The following is a 21,359-nucleotide window of genomic DNA, read 5'->3' on the forward strand; positions in this document are numbered from 1 at the left end:
CACTGGCCTGGACTGGAGTGTCTGACACCAGAATAGATGGGCTATTCATCTACCATTTCAGGAAGCCCAGAAAAGCCTTGGCTGAGATGCATGGAGGTGGCAGAAACAGGTCCACAGAGCAAGTTTAGTAAGAAGAGGAGGAACAATGTGGATGGTTTCTGCTTTCACTCTAAGGAGTCCAACCTGTTCTGTACCTGGTTACATTTACACGTATATGTTATATATATATTATATATGTCATATGAAAATATATAAGATATTGATATATACGGGCATATAGGGTTTACATTTTTTGCAAAAATGAAATCACTACCTTTGCATATTTTTCTGCAAATCTTGTTTTGTTTGTTTTTTTTTGTTTGTTTGTTTTTGTTTTTTAGGGCCACACCTGCGACATATGGAGGTTTCCAGGCTGGGGGTCAAATTAGAGCTGTAGCCACCGGCCTACGCCACAGATCCACATGATCCAGATCCGATCCATGTCTGCAACCACCACAGCTCAGAGCAGCACCAGACCCTTAACCCACTGAGCAAGGCCAGGGATCGAACCTGCATCTTCACGGATCCTAGTCGGGTTCATTACCACTGAGTCACAACAGGAACTCCCTGAAAATCTTTATTTAAACTTTATAATATATTTTATAGATACTTCCAAGTCAGTAAATAGATCTACTTCATTTCTTTTAATGATTCGTTAGTGTTCTAAGTAATTAGCTAGGAGTTCCTGCTTGGCACAGTGGGATCAGTGGCATCTTGGGAGCACTGGGATGCAGGTTCAGTCCTCAGCCCGGTGCAGTGGGTTAAGGATCCAGAGTTGCTACAGCTGTGGCAGAGGTCGCAACTGTGGTTTAGATCTGACCCCTGGCCCGGGAACTACACATGCCCTGGGGCGGCCAACAAAGAAAAAACAATTAGCTAACTATTCCCATATCAAGGAGTATTTATGATAAAACTAAATTTCTTAATGCAGATCTGCCTGCCGGGGACATATTTGTTCATTTATCTGTATGTGCCTCTGAATATTTCTATAGAACATATTTCCAGAAGTGTAATTGCTGTGTCATAGGAAGAATACATTTAAGATTTTGATGGAAACTGTCAAATGGCTGTTCAAAAAAGGCATACCATTTTTAAACTGCAGCAGCATATGAGAGTGTCCTTTTCTCACAGTCTGCCAAAGATGAATACTCTACCTTTTAAAATTTCCAGGAGTTGGGAGTTCCCTTTGGGGCTCAGTGGGAAAAAATCTGACTAGTATCTGTGAGGATGCAGGTTCGATCCCTGGCCTCACCCAGTGGGTTAAGGATCTGGAACTGCTGTGAGCTGGGATGTAGGTTGCAGAAGCAGCTTGGATCTGGCGTTGCTGTGACTGTGGCGCAGGCCGGAGACTACAGCTCTGACTCAACCCCTAGCTTGGGAACCTCCATATGCCAGGGGTGCAGCCCTAAAGAGATAAAATAAAATAAGAAGTGAAATGAAATGAAATAAAATTTCCAGGAGTCTTACTGTTACATTTAGTAATTCGTGAGGCTATTTTTTATACACTTACTGGCTAATTCCTATCATGTGAATTGTTACATGTCCTCTGCCCACTTTTCAATGGAGTGTTTGTATTTTTCATATTGCTTTGTAAGAGCTCTTTATAAATCAAGGGTACATGTTCCCTTTCTTATATGTGTTGCATATATTTTCTCTTGGCATGACTCATGTCTTCAACCTTATTGAAAGCTTTCACAGTGTAGAAAAGGTTTGGCAGAGATGAAATAAGAAGCCACCTACTTTTAGGATTGAAAAAAAGAAAAGGAAGGGACTTGTGATTCCCATTCAACTTTCAAATAGTGTTCAACTTTACAAATGAAAAAAAAAAAAATCCATGGGAGTTTCCATCATGACTCAGCGGTAATGAACCTGACTGGTATCCATGAGGATGTGGGTTTGATCCCTGGCCTCAATCAGTGGGTTAGGGATCCACTGTGGTGTAGGTTGCAGACATGGCTTGGATCTGACGTTGCTGTGGCTGTGGTGTAGGCCAGCGGCTACATCTCCAATTCAAACCCTAGCCTGAGAACTTCCATGTGCTGTGGGTGTGGTCCTAAAAAGACACACACAAAAAAATGAAGGTGGGCATTGGGGGTGGGGGAGGAGTCTGTACCAGGAAGGGCCCCATGGAAGCCCCCACTCAGTTACCTGGCTAGGGGTTGCATTGGCCACAGCCACAACCATGCGGGATGGCTCACAACCTTGTTTTGAGATATGTGCATTATATCTCAGTTACTTTAAAAGTAGGGGGAGAAGCAAAACAAAAGCAGTCTAGTATAGTTACAACAATGGGACTCCTGGACTTTTTTGGGGGACCACACTCATGGCATATGCAAGCTCCCAGCCCAGGGGTTGAATTTGGAGTTGCAGCTACAGGCCACAGCCACAGCAGCACCAGATCTGAGCCGAATCTGTGACCTACACCCTGGCTCATGGCAGCACCAGATCCCTAACCCACTGAGCAAGGCCTGGGATCAGGCCACATCCGCATGGATGCCAATTGGGTTCATTAACCACATAGGACACCTTCTACATGGCCCCGCCCACCAGGGAGCCAAGACCCAGCTCCACCCACCAGTGGGAAGGTATCAGAAAGAAGAAAACTACCATCTGGCAGCCTGCAGAACTGAGTCTGCAAATACAGACCAGAACCTTCCCCAGGTCCAGCTGGTCCCTGGCTAACGAGAGGAAAGTGTACTATGGGAACACCTAGGACATCCTCCACAATCCAATTCCAGAACATTTTCATCACTCCCAAAAGAAACTACAATCCATTTGTAATTTTCTTTAAACATTTGGTGGAATTCACCAGTGAAGCCATTTGGCCCTGGGCTTTTCTTTGTGGAAGGTTTCAAAATTCCTAATTCAGTCTCTTTAATTGTAATGGGTCATTTAATGATTTCTTCTTGAATTAGTGTTGGTAGTTTGTGTCTTTTTAGGAATATGTTCGTTTCATCTAGGTTCTCTAGTTTGTTGACATGCAGTTGTTTCACGGAATTCCTTTATGATCATGTGCACTAATGTAAGGTCAGTGGTGATGGCTCCTCTTTCATTCTTGATTTTAGTGATTTGAGTCTTTTCTGCTTTTCTCTTGGTCAGTCCAAGTTAAAGGTTTGTCAATTTTGTTGATGTTTTCAAAGAACCAATTTTTGGTTTTGTTGATTTTCTCTATTGCTTTTCTATTCTCAGTTTCATTCATTTCTTCTCTAATCTTTGTTATTTTTTCTTTCTGCTTGCCTTCAATTTCAGTTTGTGCCTTTTCTAATTTCTTTTTGTTGTTGTTGTTGTTTTTGGTTTTTTGCTTTTTAGGGCTGCACCCGTGGCATATGGAGGTTCCCAGGCTAGGGGTCTAATCAGAGCTGTAGCTGCTGGCCTACACCATAGCTCACAGCAATGCCAGATCCTTAGCTCACTGAGCGAGGCCAAGGATGGAACCTGCAACCTCATGGTTCCTAGTCAGATTTGTTTCCATTGCACCACAATGAAAACTTTTTTGTTTGTTTTGTTTTGTTCTGCTTTTTCTAATTTCTTAAGATGGAACATTAGGCAGTTGATTTGAGATTTTCTTCTTTTTAGTATAGGTATGGACAGCTATAAATTTCCTTGGAAGTACTGCTTAAGCTGCATCCATAAGTTTTTGTTTTAATTGATCTCAGTATTTTCTAATGTCTCTTGTGATTTTTTTTTTCTTTGACCTATTGGTTACTTAATTTCCACATATTTGTGCATCTCCCAAATTTCCTTCTCATTGATTTCTAATTGAATTCTATTGTGGTTGGAGAATATACTTAGTATAATTTTAATCTTTTTAAATGTATCAAGGATGTTTTATGGCCTAAGAAATTTTCTGTGTCTGTTAAGTCTAGTTGATTTATCATGTTTTTCAAGTCTTCTATTTCCTTGTCAATCTTATGTCTGGTGTTCTGTAATTATTGAAATGGAGCATTGAAGGCATCAGCTATTACTGCCTACTTGTCTGTTTCTTCAGTTCTGTTATTTTGCTGCATATATCTCGGAGCTCTGTTATTGGGTGCATATGTGTGTATAATTATTAAATTTTCATTGATTGACCCTGTTATCATTATATAATTTCCCATTTTGTCTCTAGTAATTTTTGTCTTGAGCTCTATTTTGTCTGAAATGAATATAACCTCTCCAGCTCTGTTTTGGGTACTGTTTGCATGGTATGTCTTTTCCCATTTACTTTCAACCTATTTGTGTCTTTTTTTAATAGCCCAATTTAAAAAAATTTTTATTGCAGTATAGTTGACTTATAAAGTTGTGTTAATTTCAGGTGTACAGCATAGTAAATCAGTTATACAAATACATACATCCATTCCTTTTCAGATTTTTTCCCCATATAGGTTATTATACCGTATTGAGTAAATTTCCCTGTGCTATACAGTAGGTCCGTATTTAAAGTGTATCTCGGAGTTCCTGTCGTGGCACAGTGGTTAACGAATCCGACTAGGAACCATGAGGTTGCGGGTTCGGTCCCTGCCCTTGCTCAGTGGGTTAAGGATCTGGCGTTGCCGTGAGCTGTGGTGTAGGTTGCAGACGAGGCTCAGATCCCGCGTTGCTGTGGCTCTGGCGTAGGCCAGTGGCTACAGCTCCGATTCGACCCCTAGCCTGGGAACCTCCATATGACGAGGGAGCGGCCCAAAGAAATAGCAAAAAAAAAAAAAAAAAAGACAAAAAAATAAAAATAAAGTGTATCTCTTGTAGATAGCATGTATTTGGATTTTTTGGGGGGGTGTTATTTTTTAATCCATTTTTTCAGTTTTTCTTTTTTGTTTGGAGTGTTTAACCCATTTTCATTTAATGTGATTACTAATAAGGTGGGATTTACATGAGCCATTTTGGTCTTTGGTTTCTATGTGTCTTAAGCCTTTTCTGTTCCTCTCTTCCTCCATTGCTGCCTCCTTTTGTGTTAGTAGATGTTTTCTAGTGTACTGTTTAAATTCCCTTGTCATTTCTTTACCTTTGGGGGGGGATTTACTTTCTTAGTAGTTACCCTTGGGCATTACAATTTTAATTTATAACAATCTAGATCAGATTAATACCAACTTAATTTCAATAGTGTATACAAATTTTCTTTTATATAACTCCATTTCTCCCTCCTTTTCTGTGCTGTTGTTATTATATAAATTATATTTTCATAAACCATATGCTCATTAACCTATATTTATAGTTATTGCTTTGTACAACTGTCTTTTAAATTAGAAGGAAAAGGAGTTACAAACAATAATATCTTTATACTGGTTTTATATTTACCTATATAATTCCCTTTACTGGTACTCAATTTTTTCATGTGGTTTTGAATTACTCTCTAGTGCCTATTGGTATTTCCTGTAGGACAGGTTTGCTAGTGACAATTTCTCTCAGTTTTTTTTTATCTGGGAAGTTTCGTTTTTTTTTTTCCTTTTGTTTTTTTAGGGCTTTATCCACAGACTATGGAGGTTCCTAGGCTAGGGGTTGAATCAGAGCTATAGCTGCTGACCTATACCACAGCCACAGCAATGTGGGATCCGAGCCATGTCTGCGACCTACGCCACGGCTCACGGTAACGCTGGATCCTTAACCCACTAAGCGAGGCCAGGGATTGAACCTGTGTCCTCATGGATATTAGTCAGGTTCATTAACCACCGAGTCATGTTGGGAGCTCTGTGGGAAGTCTTAATTTGTCTTATTTTTCCTTCAGTTTTAGAAATTGAGGTGAAATTCCTATAACATAAAGTTAACCATTTTAAAGTGAACAATTAAGTGGCATTTGGTACATTCACCACCTCTATCTAGTTCCAAAACATTTTTTCCACTCCAGAAGGAAACTCTGTACCTGTTAAGAGTTGTTCCGCCTTCTTCCATTGTTGAAGAGTAGTGTGCTGGATCTAGTATTCTTCATTTACAATCTTTTGCTTTTGGATTTCAAATAGTTCAGTCCATTGCTTTCTGGCCTTGTGGGTTCTAATGAGAAATCAGCCAGTAATCCTATGGTGGATCCTTTGTAGGGTAAGAATCCTTTCAAGATTTTCTCTTGTCATTGACAGTTTGTTTATGACGTGCCCTGGTGTGGATCTCTTTTGAGTTTATCCTTTTTGGAGTTTGTTGAACTTCTTGGATGTGTAGATTAATGTTGCCTCATATTTTGGAAGTATTCAGCTAGTCTTCAAATATTCTTTCTGCACCATTCTCTCCTCTCCTCCTGAGATTCCTAATATGTGTATGTTGATATGCTGAATGATGTTTATTTTTCTCCATTGTATCTCTTTCTGTTTCTCAGGCTGGTTAATCTCAATTGGTAGGTCTTCAAGTTCACGGAATCTTTCATTTTAAATCTGATATTGAATCCTTCTGGACATTTAAAAAAAATTTGGTTATTATACTTTTCACTCCAGAATTTCTATTGGTTCCCTCTTTTATAATTTCTGTCTCTTTATTCATATTGTATATTTGGTGAGACATCATTCTCACTCTTTGCTTATACATGGTTTCTTGGTTCTTTGAACATATTTTAAATAGCTGACTTCAGTTCTATGTCACACAAGTCCAACATCGGGGTTTCCTGTATATGGATCCCACTTTTTGTTTCTTTGTATGTTTTGTAACATTTTGTCAAATATATATTTTATTTGTTGAATATGTATATTATTTGTGGAATATATATGTACATTTAAATATATAATGTGGCAACAGTGTCTCCTGACTCCCAGCATTTGTTGTTGTTGTCATTTGTCTATTGACTTTTCTGAACCAGTTCTATAAAGTCTGTATGTTTTGTCATGAGTGGCCCCTGAAGTCTCTGCCTTGGTGAGCTAATGATTGGACAGAGATGTTCTTTTTTTTATTATTACTCAAATGAATTTATCACATCTGTAGTTACATAATGATCATTACAATCCAATTTCACAGGATTTCCATCCCATAACCCAAGCACATCCCCCCACCCCCCAAACTGTCTCCTCCGGAGACGGTGAGTTTTTCAATGTCTGTGAGTTAGCATCTGTTCTGCAAAGAAGTTCAGTCTGCCCCTTTTTCAAGTTCCACATGTCAGTGAAAGCATTTGATATTGGTTTCTCATTGTATGGCTGATTTCACTTAGCATGATAATTTCTAGGTCCATCCATGTTGCTAAAAATGCTGGTATTTCATTCATTTTAATGGCTGAGTAATATTCCATTGTGTATATATACCACATCTTCTTGATCCACTCCTCTGTTGATGGACATTTAAGTTGTTTCCATGTCTTGGCTATTGCACATAGTGCTGCAATGAACATCGGAGTACATGTGTCTTTGCGAGGCGTGGTTTTCTCTGGATAGATGCCCAGGAGTGGGATTGCTGGATCAAATGGTAGTTCTATTTTTAGTTTTCTGAGGAATCTCCATACTGTTTTCCACAGTGGTTGCACCAATTTACAATCCCACCAACAGTGTAAGAGGGTTCTTTTTTCTTCACACCCTCTCTGGCACTTATTGTTTGTAGACTTTTGGATGATGGCCATTCTGGCTGGTAGACAGAGATGTTCTTAAACATTTTAAATCAGTCATCCTCCCGGTCTTTGCTCAAGGGCATATTGGGGCACTTTGACAGGCAGTGGTCAACTCTGCTTAAACCCTCACTTCCTACTTGCACAGAACCTCAAGGTCAGCCAAAGGTGAGAGTATAGGGCCTTCTCAGGTCTTTCCTAAGTATGAGCAGAGCCCTACCTGTGATCTTCTAGCTTCCCAGGAATATGTTGGGCTTTTCCTTTTAAGCATTTTAATTAGTCTGTTGTTTGTTCCAACTGTTATCCACTTACCTCAGTGAAGTTAAATATTTGCCTTTTGGAGGAAAGCTTTTCGTACTGAGCAAGCTCTGACTCAGGTCCAACTGGGCTTTTTCAAAATCCTTGCAGCTGAGGTTTTCCAGGGAACCACTAAGTAGGTTAAACAATGACAAGTCTCTGGAAATGGAGCTTTGAAGACACTTCACCTCACTTCTTCTCCCTCTGGTGGCTGCTGGGCTACTTCTTTACAGAGTAATTGTAAATCTCTTGCTTTTCAAAGCTACTAAGGAACTGGACAGCAGATGGTTGGGATAAAGCAAGAGAAAATGCCACAGTGTTCACTGTGCTGAGATGAGATATGCAATGGAATCTCCATGGAGCACTGAAGGCTTTGGTTAATTTCTAGAGTTCTGGCAAAGTTGATTCTAACCTTTTTTTTTTTTGCCAGTCTTTTTCATTGCTTTTCTGGAGAAGAGATTTTATTTGTTTGTTTTTTGTTTTGGAGATTCTTATTCCCCCATTCTGGCCAATGTCATTTGCTTACGGTTTTGTTATTAGAAGTGTTTAGAGTTACATCGGCTGTTTGGCATCATCACATTTGGTTGGCTAAGAGAGCTGGCTTTTGCCACTAATCCATCATGTCCTGGGGCAAGTTTCAGAACCTGTCAGCCTCAGTTCCGTGGCTTGAAAAACAGTCGGTTGCAAGTGAAAGCTCCAGTTTTCCCACCTCTGAAATTCGGAGCTTCTAGAGGCCATATTTTCATCCACATGCGCAATTCTTTCTTACGCGGCTTCACTGAGTTAATTTTTAAAAATTCTTACTGCACCCTATCAATCATATTTTTGTAATTCTCTCATTCTGAACTATAAACATTCTTCTCATAGCATCATTATGGCTCTCGGCTGTTATTTATTCCTGCTGAGGAACCTTAAAAATGTAGCTGCTGTGTATCTTATCATTTAAAAAAAATGGGATTTCTCTTCCCAGTCTTGTCGCTTTTCTGGGTTAGCAGCTCCTTGGCAGAAAGGAAAAGAGGCCTTTAAACCAGCCCTGGTACAGGGCAGTGGTACCGAGGTCTAGAGTTAAGATGCCGCAGTACCCGAGCCACCCATCTCCTGCCCTTTTACAGTTGCTGATAAGTCGACCCCGACGGCAGATTTCAGTCCCTGTCTTGACTGCATTGTCTTCATAAATCACGGGCTGTGTGCTTGAACTTGAACTTCCTTCTGGTGGAACAGACCCCTAAGTGCCATGGATGCACACATCCTCCCCACACCCTAGTGGGCCCCTGTTTCTGTACCAGGCACCCTCTCCCTACCCTTCCTGTGCCCAACCTAGTGGGCCTCTGTTTCCAGGTTTTGAGGACAGGGCACAGCATCTGCTTTACTCTCAGGAGAGTCCATATTCATCCTCCCATTTTGCGGGTGCCTACACGTGGGGGTCAAATGGTGATGAGATGATCGTCATGTCTCCCTCTTCCCACTGAAGCAGGGTGGGATTGTGGGGGTGGGCCAAGAATGTCAAGGCAGCATGGCCAAGCTGGCCGGCTTCCAAGGATGAAGGTGGGGTTCCCGTCCAGCCTTACCATCTTAACTGTTCTCTCTCCTCCACCTCCCCCCTCTCGCCCCTCTCTTCTCTGGGACTCAGGGCTGCTCATCCGGGCAGGAAGGTGCAGGTGTTGGCTCTGTGCTTCCAGGGCCTCCTTGGTACCGGGTTTTAACCCACAGTCCCCTCACGCCCTCTGCTGGCCCCGTGTCTCTGGGCGGATGGGGCACCTGTGGGTCTGTGGCTCCTCTCGCTGAGCACGGGCTGCTCCCCAGCCACAGACCGGCTCCTGTGGGTGCACTGTTTCCACCTTGCTGCGCATTGGGGACGGGACTGCCAGAGCAGGCCTTGTGTGGAGGTGGTGTGTGGGGGCGCCATGTGCTCCGTTCTGAGAGATGCCAAAAATAACGGCGAGCAGCAAGCCTTCCCACTAGTTCCATCCTCCTTACGCATTACATCATCTCATCCGGGTTTGCTTGGCAGGTCCTGTGACAGATGAGGACCCAGGCCTGGCTGGTAAGTGACACCTGGGGCTCCTGCGCAGACAGCAACACAGGGTTCTTCCTGTTCTGCTCAGGGCCGGGTTTATCCCTCTCTCTGGCGTAGGATTTTATCACCTCTGGTTGGCCCCACAAGCTGTGTCTGTGTTAGTGCACAGATGTGCTCTTCGCCTGGTGGTCAGGGGCCAGTGGGAACTGTGTATCTGCTGTCAGCCAAGCCCCAGGCCGACTCCCCACGTGCTGGTCTCAGGCCCCCCAGGTAGGTGCCCAAGAAAGAACTTGGTTTTTCAACAACTCAGCTTCATTTCCGCCCTGAGCCCCCAGGGTGCATGGCCACCAGTCTTAATCTCAGCTGGCATGGTGTTCCTTCCAGGCCTCAGCACCCAGTGGGCCACACCCCAGTCCTGGGAGGTGGACTGTGGTGCATGGGGTCTGGGTGGGAGAAACGCCACTGGCGCTCGGGGCCATCCATCCAGTCCATCGAGACCTCCATCCCCCCTGCCTCTGCGCCGGTCTCTCTGGCTTGGCGTTGAGTCTTCTCTAGTTGTGGTCCTTTTGAGTTTGGTGAACTGCTCCACCCAGGCCTCCCCTGGAGCCCAGGAGTCCTTCTGCCACTCTGCTCTCCCTGGGGCTGAGGATGCACGTGACACATCTAAGGCAGGCTGTCCTGAACCTCTCATTAGCCTTCCCACCCAAGGGCCTTGGCTGCCACTACCTGGTCCCACCTGGCTCTGTCTTCTTCTAAAGCCTCAGCCATTCATCCTTTGCCAGATTGTTTCCCACCTAATGGAAGAAGCAAGGCCATCAGAGGACACTGGGAATGTGCAGGAAGTGGAACTTGGACTTGGCTTATTTTGCTGGTTACTGAGCTGTTCAAAGGTGACTCGGATACAGAGGGGTTGCCCCTCTGCCCTGTGTAAATCTGCAATGAACACTCTTCCTTTAATGATACCTGCCTTTTTGTTTGCCCCAGCCTGTCCTGGGTGCAGCTAAACCCCTTTGTCCTAAAGATCTAAAACTAGAACCAAACAAAGCATATCCGGGCAGCTCCAGAGGGTTCAAATGGTTCGATGTCACTCATACTGCCCCTGTTTGTTCAGGGAATTAGTTGGGACTCTTTCTTTTGCAAATAAAGCTTGTAAAGGCTTGTTTGGCTTTTTTTTAAAAAAATAGAAAGACTCTGTAGCTTGGGTAACTGGAAAAATCTCTGATAGCTGACTTCAGGAATAGCTAGATCCAGGACTCTAACAGAGCCTCCAGGTGCTTTGCTTTTCCTCTTCATATCTTGGTGCTCCTTTCCTCTCTAATCTCCCATCCTCCCAGACCCAGCAGAAAAGAAATACCCTCTTTCAGCATTTCCATAGAAGCCTTGAGCCTCACTCTCCTTGGCCTGAGATGAGTCACTCAGCTCTTCCTGAAGCAACCACTCTTTCCAGGAGATGGAACTACATCGACCAGCTTGGGCCAGGGCCATGTCTGTAGCTCCTGTCTTGGGTCAGTTGGAAGAGTAGTGACCTCCTTTGCTCAGTAATGTCCAGGAATGAGTCACTGTCTCTGCCACCAAGTTCAAGTGACCTGTAGTCTAAATGATCTTTAACCCCCTCTCCACTGAGTGGGTTCCCATTCCTGGGAGGCTGCAGTCCCTTGGTTCTCCTTTGTTTGATCTTCAGGGACTCAAAAGAAAACCTTTTGGTTCAAAGACAGTAGCACTGAGCTCAGAAGCATGTGCTCTGGATCGGTCACCCCTCCTGTTCCCACCTGGCTCCAGGGACAGCACCCTGCCCCTTCCCTGAAACTCCAGTTGTCCAGCCCTTCTGGTGCAGCCCAGCCACAATTAGTGGGTGGACCTTTTGGGGTGACCCTAAGCCTGTGTTGTCAGAGGCACCTCTCAGAAGAGGCTGGACCTAGGTGATGAGCCCTCTCTCCGAGCCGGTGATGCATGTCACAGACCAGGACGTGCTGGGGGCCATGCAGGCTTCCATTGCCTGGATGGTGCAGGCACCAAGCTGGTGGCAGTTCTTTGTCCTTGTGGCTGACCACCGTGTCCTTACACCTGGCAACCATCCCTGCAGGTGCCCCAGTCGAAGGCTCACCTGCTGACATGCGGGGCCACACTCAGAGCTGGAGAACGGTGGTTCTTTACCAAGGCTGTACTTGAAGTCATCTGGCACCCACAGCCGCAATTGGGCTGGGGTATGAGCTGAGAGGCAGGAGATTTTGAGGCTCCCAGGGGATTCTGATGTGCGACCAGGGTCGAGAACAGCTGGTCTAAAGCAGTGGTTCTCAACCTTTAACCTGCAGAGGCATCACCTGGGGACCTTGATCCAGGGCAGATTCTGAGACCCCAGGTCTGGGGAGAATCTGAGAGTCTGCACATCTAAATAACTCCCGGAGGTGCTGAGCTGCTGGTCCCTCGGCTGCACTCTGAGTGGCAGTGGAACATCCCCTGGCAGGTGAACACATCTGCACAGACCTGTGCTCACCGTCTGAAATCCCATCATCCTACTGGGCTGTCCCAGGCTCCCCCAACACCCTGCCTGCAGTAGCGCTGACAGCCTTCCCGAGGGTGGGCTGACGGGCAGGTGAGGCACAGGTGCCCCAGGTTGGTCAGCCTGTCAGCGCCTCCAGTCAGTAAGCAGAGCACTCACAGGTTTTTGCTACAAAGGGCCGAGTTGGATGGGCAGGTGCTTTCCTCCCTTGCCTGGCGGTGCATGTGTCTGACTTGGCCTTGGGGTTACCTGGCGCACCTGCTAGAGTGCCCAGCACCACAGAGTGTCTATCAAGTGCTCAGCGCTGCCCTTCTGGGTCATATCTAGCTGTAGTCCCCTTGCCCTTGGGGAGAAAATTGACTCAGTGGAGATGGCAGAGGACCACCCAGGGCAGGCAGCCAGCAGACCTGCCGGGCTCCACCCTCTGCCCCGCGCCAGTGCTGGTGCCTCACAGGTTTGCCAACCGCCACCTGGGGATGCTCCTTCTTTGACGAACGACTCGGTGTTGCCTGGCTTGGATGTAACGCTCGTACAACCCCATTCAGCTAACATTTAAGGAGTAAATGTATGTGAAATATTTACAGCAGTTCTTGGCACATGTAAGTTGCCGCCAGCATCATGCTTTGGCTTACTAGAAGGTACAGCATGAGAAATCCCTGGTATCCCCACTTATTCTCAAGATCCTGCCTGATCTACACAGCCTGCTTTCCTCTGTACATCAGCAACTAAGGGATTCAGGGTGCAGCCCTACTGACTACTGTGCCCAGTGCTTTCTGCGCAGATGATTTATATGTTGCATTGTATTAATCAGTATGCATGTATTAAGCACCTGCTGTATGCTCAGCTCCTTGGAACATACAGAAATAAGCAAATTAATTGGCATTGTTCTCAAAGACTCTGCAGTCTGACTGACTGCACCTCTAACCCATGAGACAATGCAGCTATAACCCATTAAGTGCCAGTTGGTGTTGGGCTTTTATATACTGTGCCTCCCTCACGGCAGTATGTAAGAAAATGGGAACTTGGCTGCTTTCCTGAGGTCTTTAAAATACCAAGAGGCTGGAATAATTTGGAATATTAGATGTCTTCACATCATGAGCCAAATGTGTGTTCATAGTGCTCCATGTCCTCACTCTCCAAATGTGATGTCTCCAAATTACAAAATAGGGAGATATTTATGTCAAACCCAACCAACCCCCACATCTGAATCACACAGGATCACTTTGTCAGGGAATCTTACCAAATGGCTCAAACAGAATCAACTATTCGCGAATATTTTTTCCTTAGGAGTTTCAGAGAAACTTAACAAAAACAACAGCCTTACTAAAAGTGATTTCTGCCCTTGGGTCTTATAAGCGCAGACGATGAGGCTCACTCAGTCTACTGCGTGTAGTTATCAGGGCTACAGAGATGAAACGAGCTTGTCTCTGCCTTCAAGAAGCTCAGACTCAGAGTTCCCTTCATGTCTCAGCAGTTAGCAAACCCAACTAGGATCTATGGGGATGCAGGTTCAATCCCCGGCCTTGCTCAGTGGGTTAAGGATCAGGTGTTGCCGAGAGCTGTGGTGTGGTTCACAGACACAGCGTGGATTCCACATTGCTGTGGCTGTGGTGTAGGCCAGCAGCTGTAGCTCCGATTCAACCCCTAGCCTGGGAACTTCCATATGTCGCAGGTGTGGCCCTAAAAAGCAAAAAATAAAGAAAGAAAGAAAGAAAGAAAGAAAGAAGAAAAGTAAGAAGCTCAAACTCCAGAAGGGGAGACGTTTACAAAGTAACGTGAGTGGCCAGGGGCTCAGAGGAAGGATGCAGGGTGTCCAGTCAGCACAGAGACTTCTTGGGACGAGGATGGGGCAGAGGTACCTGGGGAAGCCAGTGCGCAGAGGGTCAGGGTGGCTGTGTCGGTGTGGGGGTGGGGGAGGGGCCTTCTGTGATATAACTATTGCCACTGTTTTTCTGGATCACAAACAAGCAACATACTGACAACTAGATTTTTAAAATATATTTTCAATATATGTCCTTCTCAGCTCAAACATGTCTAACCTGGCTAACGAAAGCATCTTCCCAGAAAAAGACGTCTAGGCCAGTTTTACTAACCTTTATTTTTCCAAAGTCATCTGATAAGACTTTCAGATATCAGAGTCCAAATCACTCATGTCATAAACGAGATGGGAGCCCAGAGAGGGAAGTGATTTGTCCTGAGCTACTCAGCTGGTTAGCAGCTGGTTAGTGGTAGAGAAGGCCAGAACGAGGCTCTGCAGACTTATTGCTGTTTCTGCCAGCACTGTTGGCAGACTACTAGCCAAGTGCTGCTCCAAGCAACTGGCAGAGTAGCTGCTTGGAGTACTGTGTGGTGAGAGGTTCTGAGAGTGATGCGGTGGTTGATTACTGATGTCTGCTGATGGCAGGTGATAGGAAGCTGGCAGCACGTATGTCTGTTGTTGCCATTCTGCCGAACCTTTTACCTTTCCTTGTGGTGATAAAATGAAGCAGCAGGGAAAGCAGAAGCTATGGTTAGTGTATTGGTTATTTAAACAGTTTTTTAAGTTAAAATGAAAACTAAGTTAATACTCTTTTATTTGCTAAACTAGCAAGATGATTTTAGACCTATGCAGTTATTGAAATAACGTCAACTATGTTTTTACTCAATTAAAATAATGGCAGACCTGTACGTATATACCAACAATTTGTTTTCAGTGGTTTTATGGGTTCCTCAACTCTCGCTAGGTCAGGGAGATTCCCTGGAGCACACTGGCTTTTGCTCCCAAGTACAGGACGCCAAGTTTGGGGCTTTATGGCTTAGCCTGGGGTCAAGCTGGCTGATGGGAAATTTGGGAGTTGACCAAGAGGCAAGTGAGTGGGCATCCAGGCCATATATACGTGGTGACATACACAGCGTCATGCAGGCTCACCAGGCAAATCCTTGGCTGAAGGGCCAGCCCATCAGGGGTGAAAGTGCAGTTCATTAGCTCCTGGCTTCTGTTTTTACAAGAGTCCAGCCTCAAACTGCTTCCTGCACGACAGGCCAGTAAAATGAGAAACAAGTCGTTGGAGGCAAAGAATAGTTAATTTTATCCTGACAGCCAGCAGATGGAGAAGCTGGCAGACTAGTGTCCCAAAGAACCAGCTTTCCTGAGTTAGAATTCAGGCTTCTTTTATACTAAAAGCGGACGGAATGCGGCTGGTTGTTGCAAACTTACTGGTGTCAGAATCCTTTGTTTTTGCAGCTGCCCACCTAAGTCAGGTCATGATGTTCCTGTAAACCTTCAACACAAATGTTATTCTCTGTTCTGTAACTTTTTATCTCTATACGGAATAGGAAAGTCTTACACCTTTAAAGGTCAGAGCCTCGAGAATGGGCTGTTCTTTGTAGTTCAGGCTATAGGCAACATGATTTAACTTGCAGCAAAAGCAGTAGAACACAAATGGTAAAATAAAGGAAACATCTAATATGGAGTCAGATTTATTCTTCCCTTACACTGTCATGTTTATCTTTTTATTATAATGATTTTTATTTTTTCCATTATAGCTGGTTTACAGTGTTCTGTCAATTTTCTACTGCACAGCAAGATGACCCAGTTACACATAAATGTAGACCCTGGCTCTGTGTGGCACTTCTTTTTTTTTTTTCCTTTTCTTCCCTTTTTTTCTTTTCTTTTTTTTTTTCTTTCTTTCTTTCTTGCCACACTCTTGGCATATGGAAGTTCCAGGAACCAGGGACTGAATTCAAAGCTGCAGCTGCAGCAACACCAGATCCTTTAACCCCCTGCACGGGGCTGGGGATCAAATCTGTGCCTCCCCAGCAACCCAAAATGCTGCAGTTGTGTTCTTAACTCACTGTGCCATGGTGGGAACTCCTCTGTGACACCTCTTGATTTCTGTCTGCAGCTGCAGCGAACTATTGCCCAGGGACCCTTGGTGAGGAATCATGTGCGTCTGTGCATTAATCCTCAGGCCCCACAGTTCCTCAGGCACAATTCCGCCTGGTACCCACCAGCTGCCTCTTCCAGCCTTGCTCCCCTTGCTCCTGCTCTCCCTGCCATCTGGTACCTTCCCCTCTTCCCTCCTTCTCAGACAGCAGGGACCTGCCTTCTTACAGCCAGGTGACTTCTTTGCATCCCCAGAGTCAGGAGGGTGGCCGGCTGTGGCTGCGTGTGGCCTGAGCTGGGGAGGCAGCCCAGCAGCGCCCGCTAACTCCCAGCTAGGGTGCTGCCTACCAGTGTTTTTCTCATTTTCACGTTTCCTCAGAGTTTCAATTAACTGGGAAGAAACTGTGAACAGCTGTCAGTGTGGCCACTTGACCTATGGCTATTCTTTCCATTTTCATTTTATTTGGGGGGTTTTGTTGTTGTTGTTAAATAGCAGTGTAACTCATGATGGATGTTGTACTTGTTATAATGTCCTGTTGGGATATTAAGCCAATAAAGGCCACCTAAGTGGCAGGTGCTACTTGTCAAGGTTAACTCTGAACAACATACACCAGAGGGAATGTTTGGAAGTTGTCTCACTCATTTCTGACCCTTGTAAGAAGCCACTCTAAGTAATACAGGTGCTCCCTTAGGCTTTGGGGCCAAAATTTGGGGTTTGACTGCCTTTGCAGCTGACAAGAATTCACCACGGGTGACGACTTCACCATCTCATCTCTCAGTGTATAAACAGTCCCATGTGTTATATGAGGAAAAGCACATCGTGATGTTTTTAAAATCCTAGGAAGGAGCGAGGACTGTAGCAGGCCCAGTAGAGGCATGGGTGGGCCAAGTGGAACGAGGGTGGGGGTCTCCCCCTGCCTGATACTTGGTGGAGACCTGGTTCTGCATCTCTGTCCCAGGCCACTTCAGCTCAGGGGACCGTTCCTGCCCTGGGGCCAAAGCACAGCAGACTGGTCCTGTGTGTATATCAGTGTGGGGGGTACGAGGGGGTTGTCAGAGGTAGTGAGGGGAAGCTGCATGCGTCCTGGGACAGAAGCCCCTGGAGACACTGGCATTGACCTTGGGCAAGTTGCTCACCTTCCTAGTTAAGCTCCACAGTGACGCTTTCTCCTCCAACTCTTTGTCACAGAAGTGATGTGCTGTCAGTGGGGAGGCAAATGCAGAAGTACCTTGGGAAAATGACAGAAACCGCTGTCACAGATTCAAGCTCTTGTTTCCCACAGTGGAGGGAACAGGGCCTGACAGGGCTGAGATGCTGTGTGCCAGGCACCAGGCAGAACCTCATACTTAGGATCTGCTCCCAGGCTGGCACCTGGCCATTCCACAGGTTTTCCAGGTTAGGAAACCGAGACTCAGAGGAAAAGGAATGAAACTGCAACTCCAGGGTCCCAAGTCCCAGCCCGTTTACAGCACACTGCCTTGTGTTTAAGAGAAACTGTTGGAGGTGCTCCTAATTGTGAACAGAATACTGGTTCAATCAGAAAATTTACAAAACTTAGAAAAGTGCAGAGAGAATGTTTATACCTCATTCCAGAAGTTCCTGTTATGGCTCAGCAGGTTAAGAACTCAACTTAGCGGCTTGGATCCAGTGTTGTGGGGCTGTGGTGTAGGCTGTGAGCTACAACTCCACTTCAACCCCTGGCCCAAGAACTTCCATATGCTGCGGGTGCAGCCCTAAAAAGAAAAAATATATATAAAATAAAATACATCTCATTTCATGACCTGGAAATAACTGCAGATCACATCATCTTATGGCCCTTCCTGTATTCCTTTTATGCATTAAGAAACTTGTTTAAAAAAAATGCAGGGGGATGGCAACACCATTTTATAGCATGATGCTCTCGAAAGAGGGTCCATGGGCCATAAATCGGTGTCCTGCAGGAGCTTGTTAGCAGTACAGAGTTGTCCACCAACAGAGTTGCACAACAGGAGTGTGTGGGCCCATCAAAATGCCGGAGTCTGGGGCCTCACCTGAGACTTACTGAAGAATCCATGTTTAGCAAGCCCTTTGGATGCTGGGATGTGCATTCCCTGTAGAAGGGCTGTTGCAGCGTGCGTTTCCATCTTGCAGTGTATCCTGGGCATTCTCCCTTCTCAATCAATGTTTTTGTGTAACACGATTCTTTTTTTGTTTGTTTGTTTGTTTTTGTTTTTAGGGCCACACCTGTGACATATGGAAGTTCCCAGGATAGGGATCAAATCAGAGCTGCAGCTGCCGGCCACAGCCATGACGGATCTGAGCCGTATCTTCGACCTATGTTGCAGCTCATAGCAACGCTAGATCCTTAACCCACTGAGCAAGGTCAGGGATCAAACCTGCATCTCATGGATACTAGTTGGGTTCTTAACCCACTGAGCCACAACAGGAACTCCCTACATTGGTTATTCTTTACTATTTAAACCATTTGACCAGAACTTTAGACAGGTAGGTAGGTAGGTAGGAAGGTAGGTAGGTAGGTAGGTAGGTAGGTAGGTAGGTAGATAGATAGATAGATAGATAGATAGATAGATAGATAGATAGATAGATAGATAGATAGGGATAGCATTTTGGAAAACAGAAGAGCAAGCTAGGACTCTTTTAGAACCATCTTCAGAAGTCACCCTTGCTGCCTGCCTGCTCTTTGGTTTTAGTAATACCAAATCACACCTGTTCTCCAGAGCCTTCTGTCAATCCTCCAGATGTTGCCTGGAAACTGCTGACTGTCTGGTTAGCAGCGTCTAGACCTTGGGTGATCTTGAGTCAGGTGGAGTTGCGATGCTGGGGCTGCAGAAGTCTATTATTCTGAAGCGGCAGCTGCGGGTCATCAGAGAGGACGTCATCAGGGAGGCAGCTTTCTGTCCAGCAGGGGGCGTGGTCTGTGCACCTGCCAGGTGCCATCCCCCAGCAGGGAGTGCTGGAACTCTGTCGCTGCCACAGTGAATGGCTTAGCAGGTGCCAACTGAAAGGAGCATTTGAAAGCTCCCAGGAGAGTAGTTCACAAAACATGTCTGGGACCCTCGGCAACATGCCGGAACTTTAAGGTTGAATGACAAGAAAGCCAGAGCCAAGGAGCGAACGTGCGGGAGTGGCTGTGGCCCCAGGGCCCCGGGGCCTGGCTAAGATGGGGAAATACTTGCCCTCTGCCCACCCCTGAGGGGAGCACAGGAAGGCAAAGCCCGGGCTTGTCACTTTCCACCCCCAGCAACCAGGCTCTACTCACAGAGAGGCAGGTGTGGCTCCAGCCCCACCCTGCTGTCCACGTGGATGAAGTGAAAGAAGGAAGTTCGTGTGTTTCTGAGCTTCCACCGCGCTGTGCTGCACACCTGCCCAGGGACCTGCGCAGCTGCAGGAGGTGGCGGAAGCCCCGCTTCCTCGGGGCCAGGGAATGAGGCTCTCAGTCAGCACCTGGGGGGTGTCCTGAGGGCCCAAAGCCCCTTTAGGGAGCACAGGAAAGGCCCGCCCTTCTCCAGGAGGATGAAAGTGCCGGAGGCCCCCTCCACATTCATGAAGATGGCAGCCTTTTACCAGTGCATCAGGCCTGAGCCCAGGTGGGCCTCTGAGAGCTGAGGGTGGTGGGAGAGGCGGAGGGGGCTGTGCGGGTGGGGGGGTCTGGCCGTGACCACCAGCTCCTGAAGCCCAAGGTTAGGCTTTCAATGTCCATTGTCATTTATGATCCCCTTCCTTACAGATAGTATTATTTATATATCATATATCTCCTTGAATTGTGTGATTTCTGGGACAAAAACATTTTATTGTCTTAGTGACATATTCATATATTGAACTAGAGGAGAGCAGCGGGCTAAGGTGAGCAGGGTGGGGAATGAAAGGAAGGGAGAAGGAACAGGAAAGAGGACTGGGAGATAGCATTTTTCTCTGAATATCCCACGCCTCTATGTCGGATCCACAGGGATCCACATATGTCGGATCCATATAGTCTCTGTACTTTGCAGGGAGTGAAGGCAGAGGAGGGCAACGTATAAGACCATTAGTAGGGAGTTCTCTAAAGGCTCGGTAGGTTAAGGATCCAGTTTGTCACTGCCGTGGCTTGGGTCACTGGCACAGCTTGGGTTCACTTCCTGGCCTGGCAACTTCCACATGCTGAGGGCATAACCCCCCCCCCCAAAAAAAACACAATTATTCCTATAACTGAAGATCAGCACCAAAGAGCTTGTTTTTTTAAAATTTATTTTTAATTGAAATATAGTTGCTGACATTATTATATGTTATAGGTATACAATATAGTGATTCACAGTTTTTTAAGGTTATGCTCCATTTATAGTTATTATGAAATATTGTCTCTATTCCCTGTGTTGTTCAGTGTATCTTTGTAGCTTGTTTTATACCTAAGAGTTTGTACCTCTTATTTCCCTCCCCCTATATTGCCCCTCCCTCCTTCTCTTTCTCCATGGTAACCACGCATTTGTTCTCTGTATCTGAATCTGCTTCTTTTTTGTTATATTCACTGGTTTGTTGCATTTTTTTTTTCTATTCCACATGTAAGCGAGGTCATACAGTATTTGTCTTTCTCTTCCTGACGGATTTCATTTAGCATAATGCCAAAGGGCTTGTTCTCAAGTGACAGACTCATGCAGGTAGGTGACTTGCCCAAGTTCCTTTGGAGCAGAGGCCAGTGGACCTGCAGGCCACCTCGCCCTGCTGCAGGTGACCTCATCCCTGGAAAATGTTTTGCTCTTGGTGTATTTTGATTCTGTTATGATTGTCCAGAGGGCAGTGGCGCTATGGGATAAATTCATTTGCAAATATATATAAACAAATTGCATGTCTTGTGCACCATTAGAAAACTCCAGTATGGCAGCCTCTGTCACCCCAGGTAATGGTCACATCCCTACATCACCTGGACTGGGGTGGCTGGTCTTGGGAATCAGATGTTGCAGCTTCAGCACACACATCTGTCAGTGTGGGGGACACTGGGGGCCTTGGGCAGACAGTCCAATTCCCAAGCCTCTTCTTTTGATAACTGGAGACAGGAACCCAACAACTGAAGGACTCCTTGTGAACACAGGCCTTTGTACCGCACGAAGCCCTATTGCACGGAAGTCACCAGCATTGTTACTGTTTCATAAAGTTCTTTTTACTTACAATTAGTCAACCTCA

The 21,359-nt window shown here is 45.7% G+C and overlaps 1 protein-coding gene across 12 annotated transcripts in view; it reads left to right on the plus strand.

Moving 5' to 3' along the window:
* The window catches only part of KIAA1211L (KIAA1211 like), a 138,637-nt gene that overhangs the window by 44,330 nt on the left and 72,948 nt on the right, over positions 1-21,359 (plus strand). For 2 of the 12 annotated variants that reach the window (XM_021087228.1, XM_021087226.1), the window contains exon 1: positions 18,544-19,792. The exons of 8 other annotated variants lie outside the window; for them this stretch is intronic. In XM_021087228.1, the coding sequence (XP_020942887.1) occupies positions 19,719-19,792 (74 nt within the window). In that variant the 5' untranslated portion in view covers positions 18,544-19,718. Of the gene's footprint in view, positions 1-18,543; positions 19,793-21,359 lie in introns of those variants that run through there. 2 more of the 12 variants (XM_021087215.1, XM_021087214.1) reach the window with 2 other exon arrangements.

Source organism: Sus scrofa, chromosome 3 (genome assembly GCF_000003025.6).
Source record: "Sus scrofa isolate TJ Tabasco breed Duroc chromosome 3, Sscrofa11.1, whole genome shotgun sequence".
NCBI lineage: Eukaryota > Metazoa > Chordata > Mammalia > Artiodactyla > Suidae > Sus > Sus scrofa.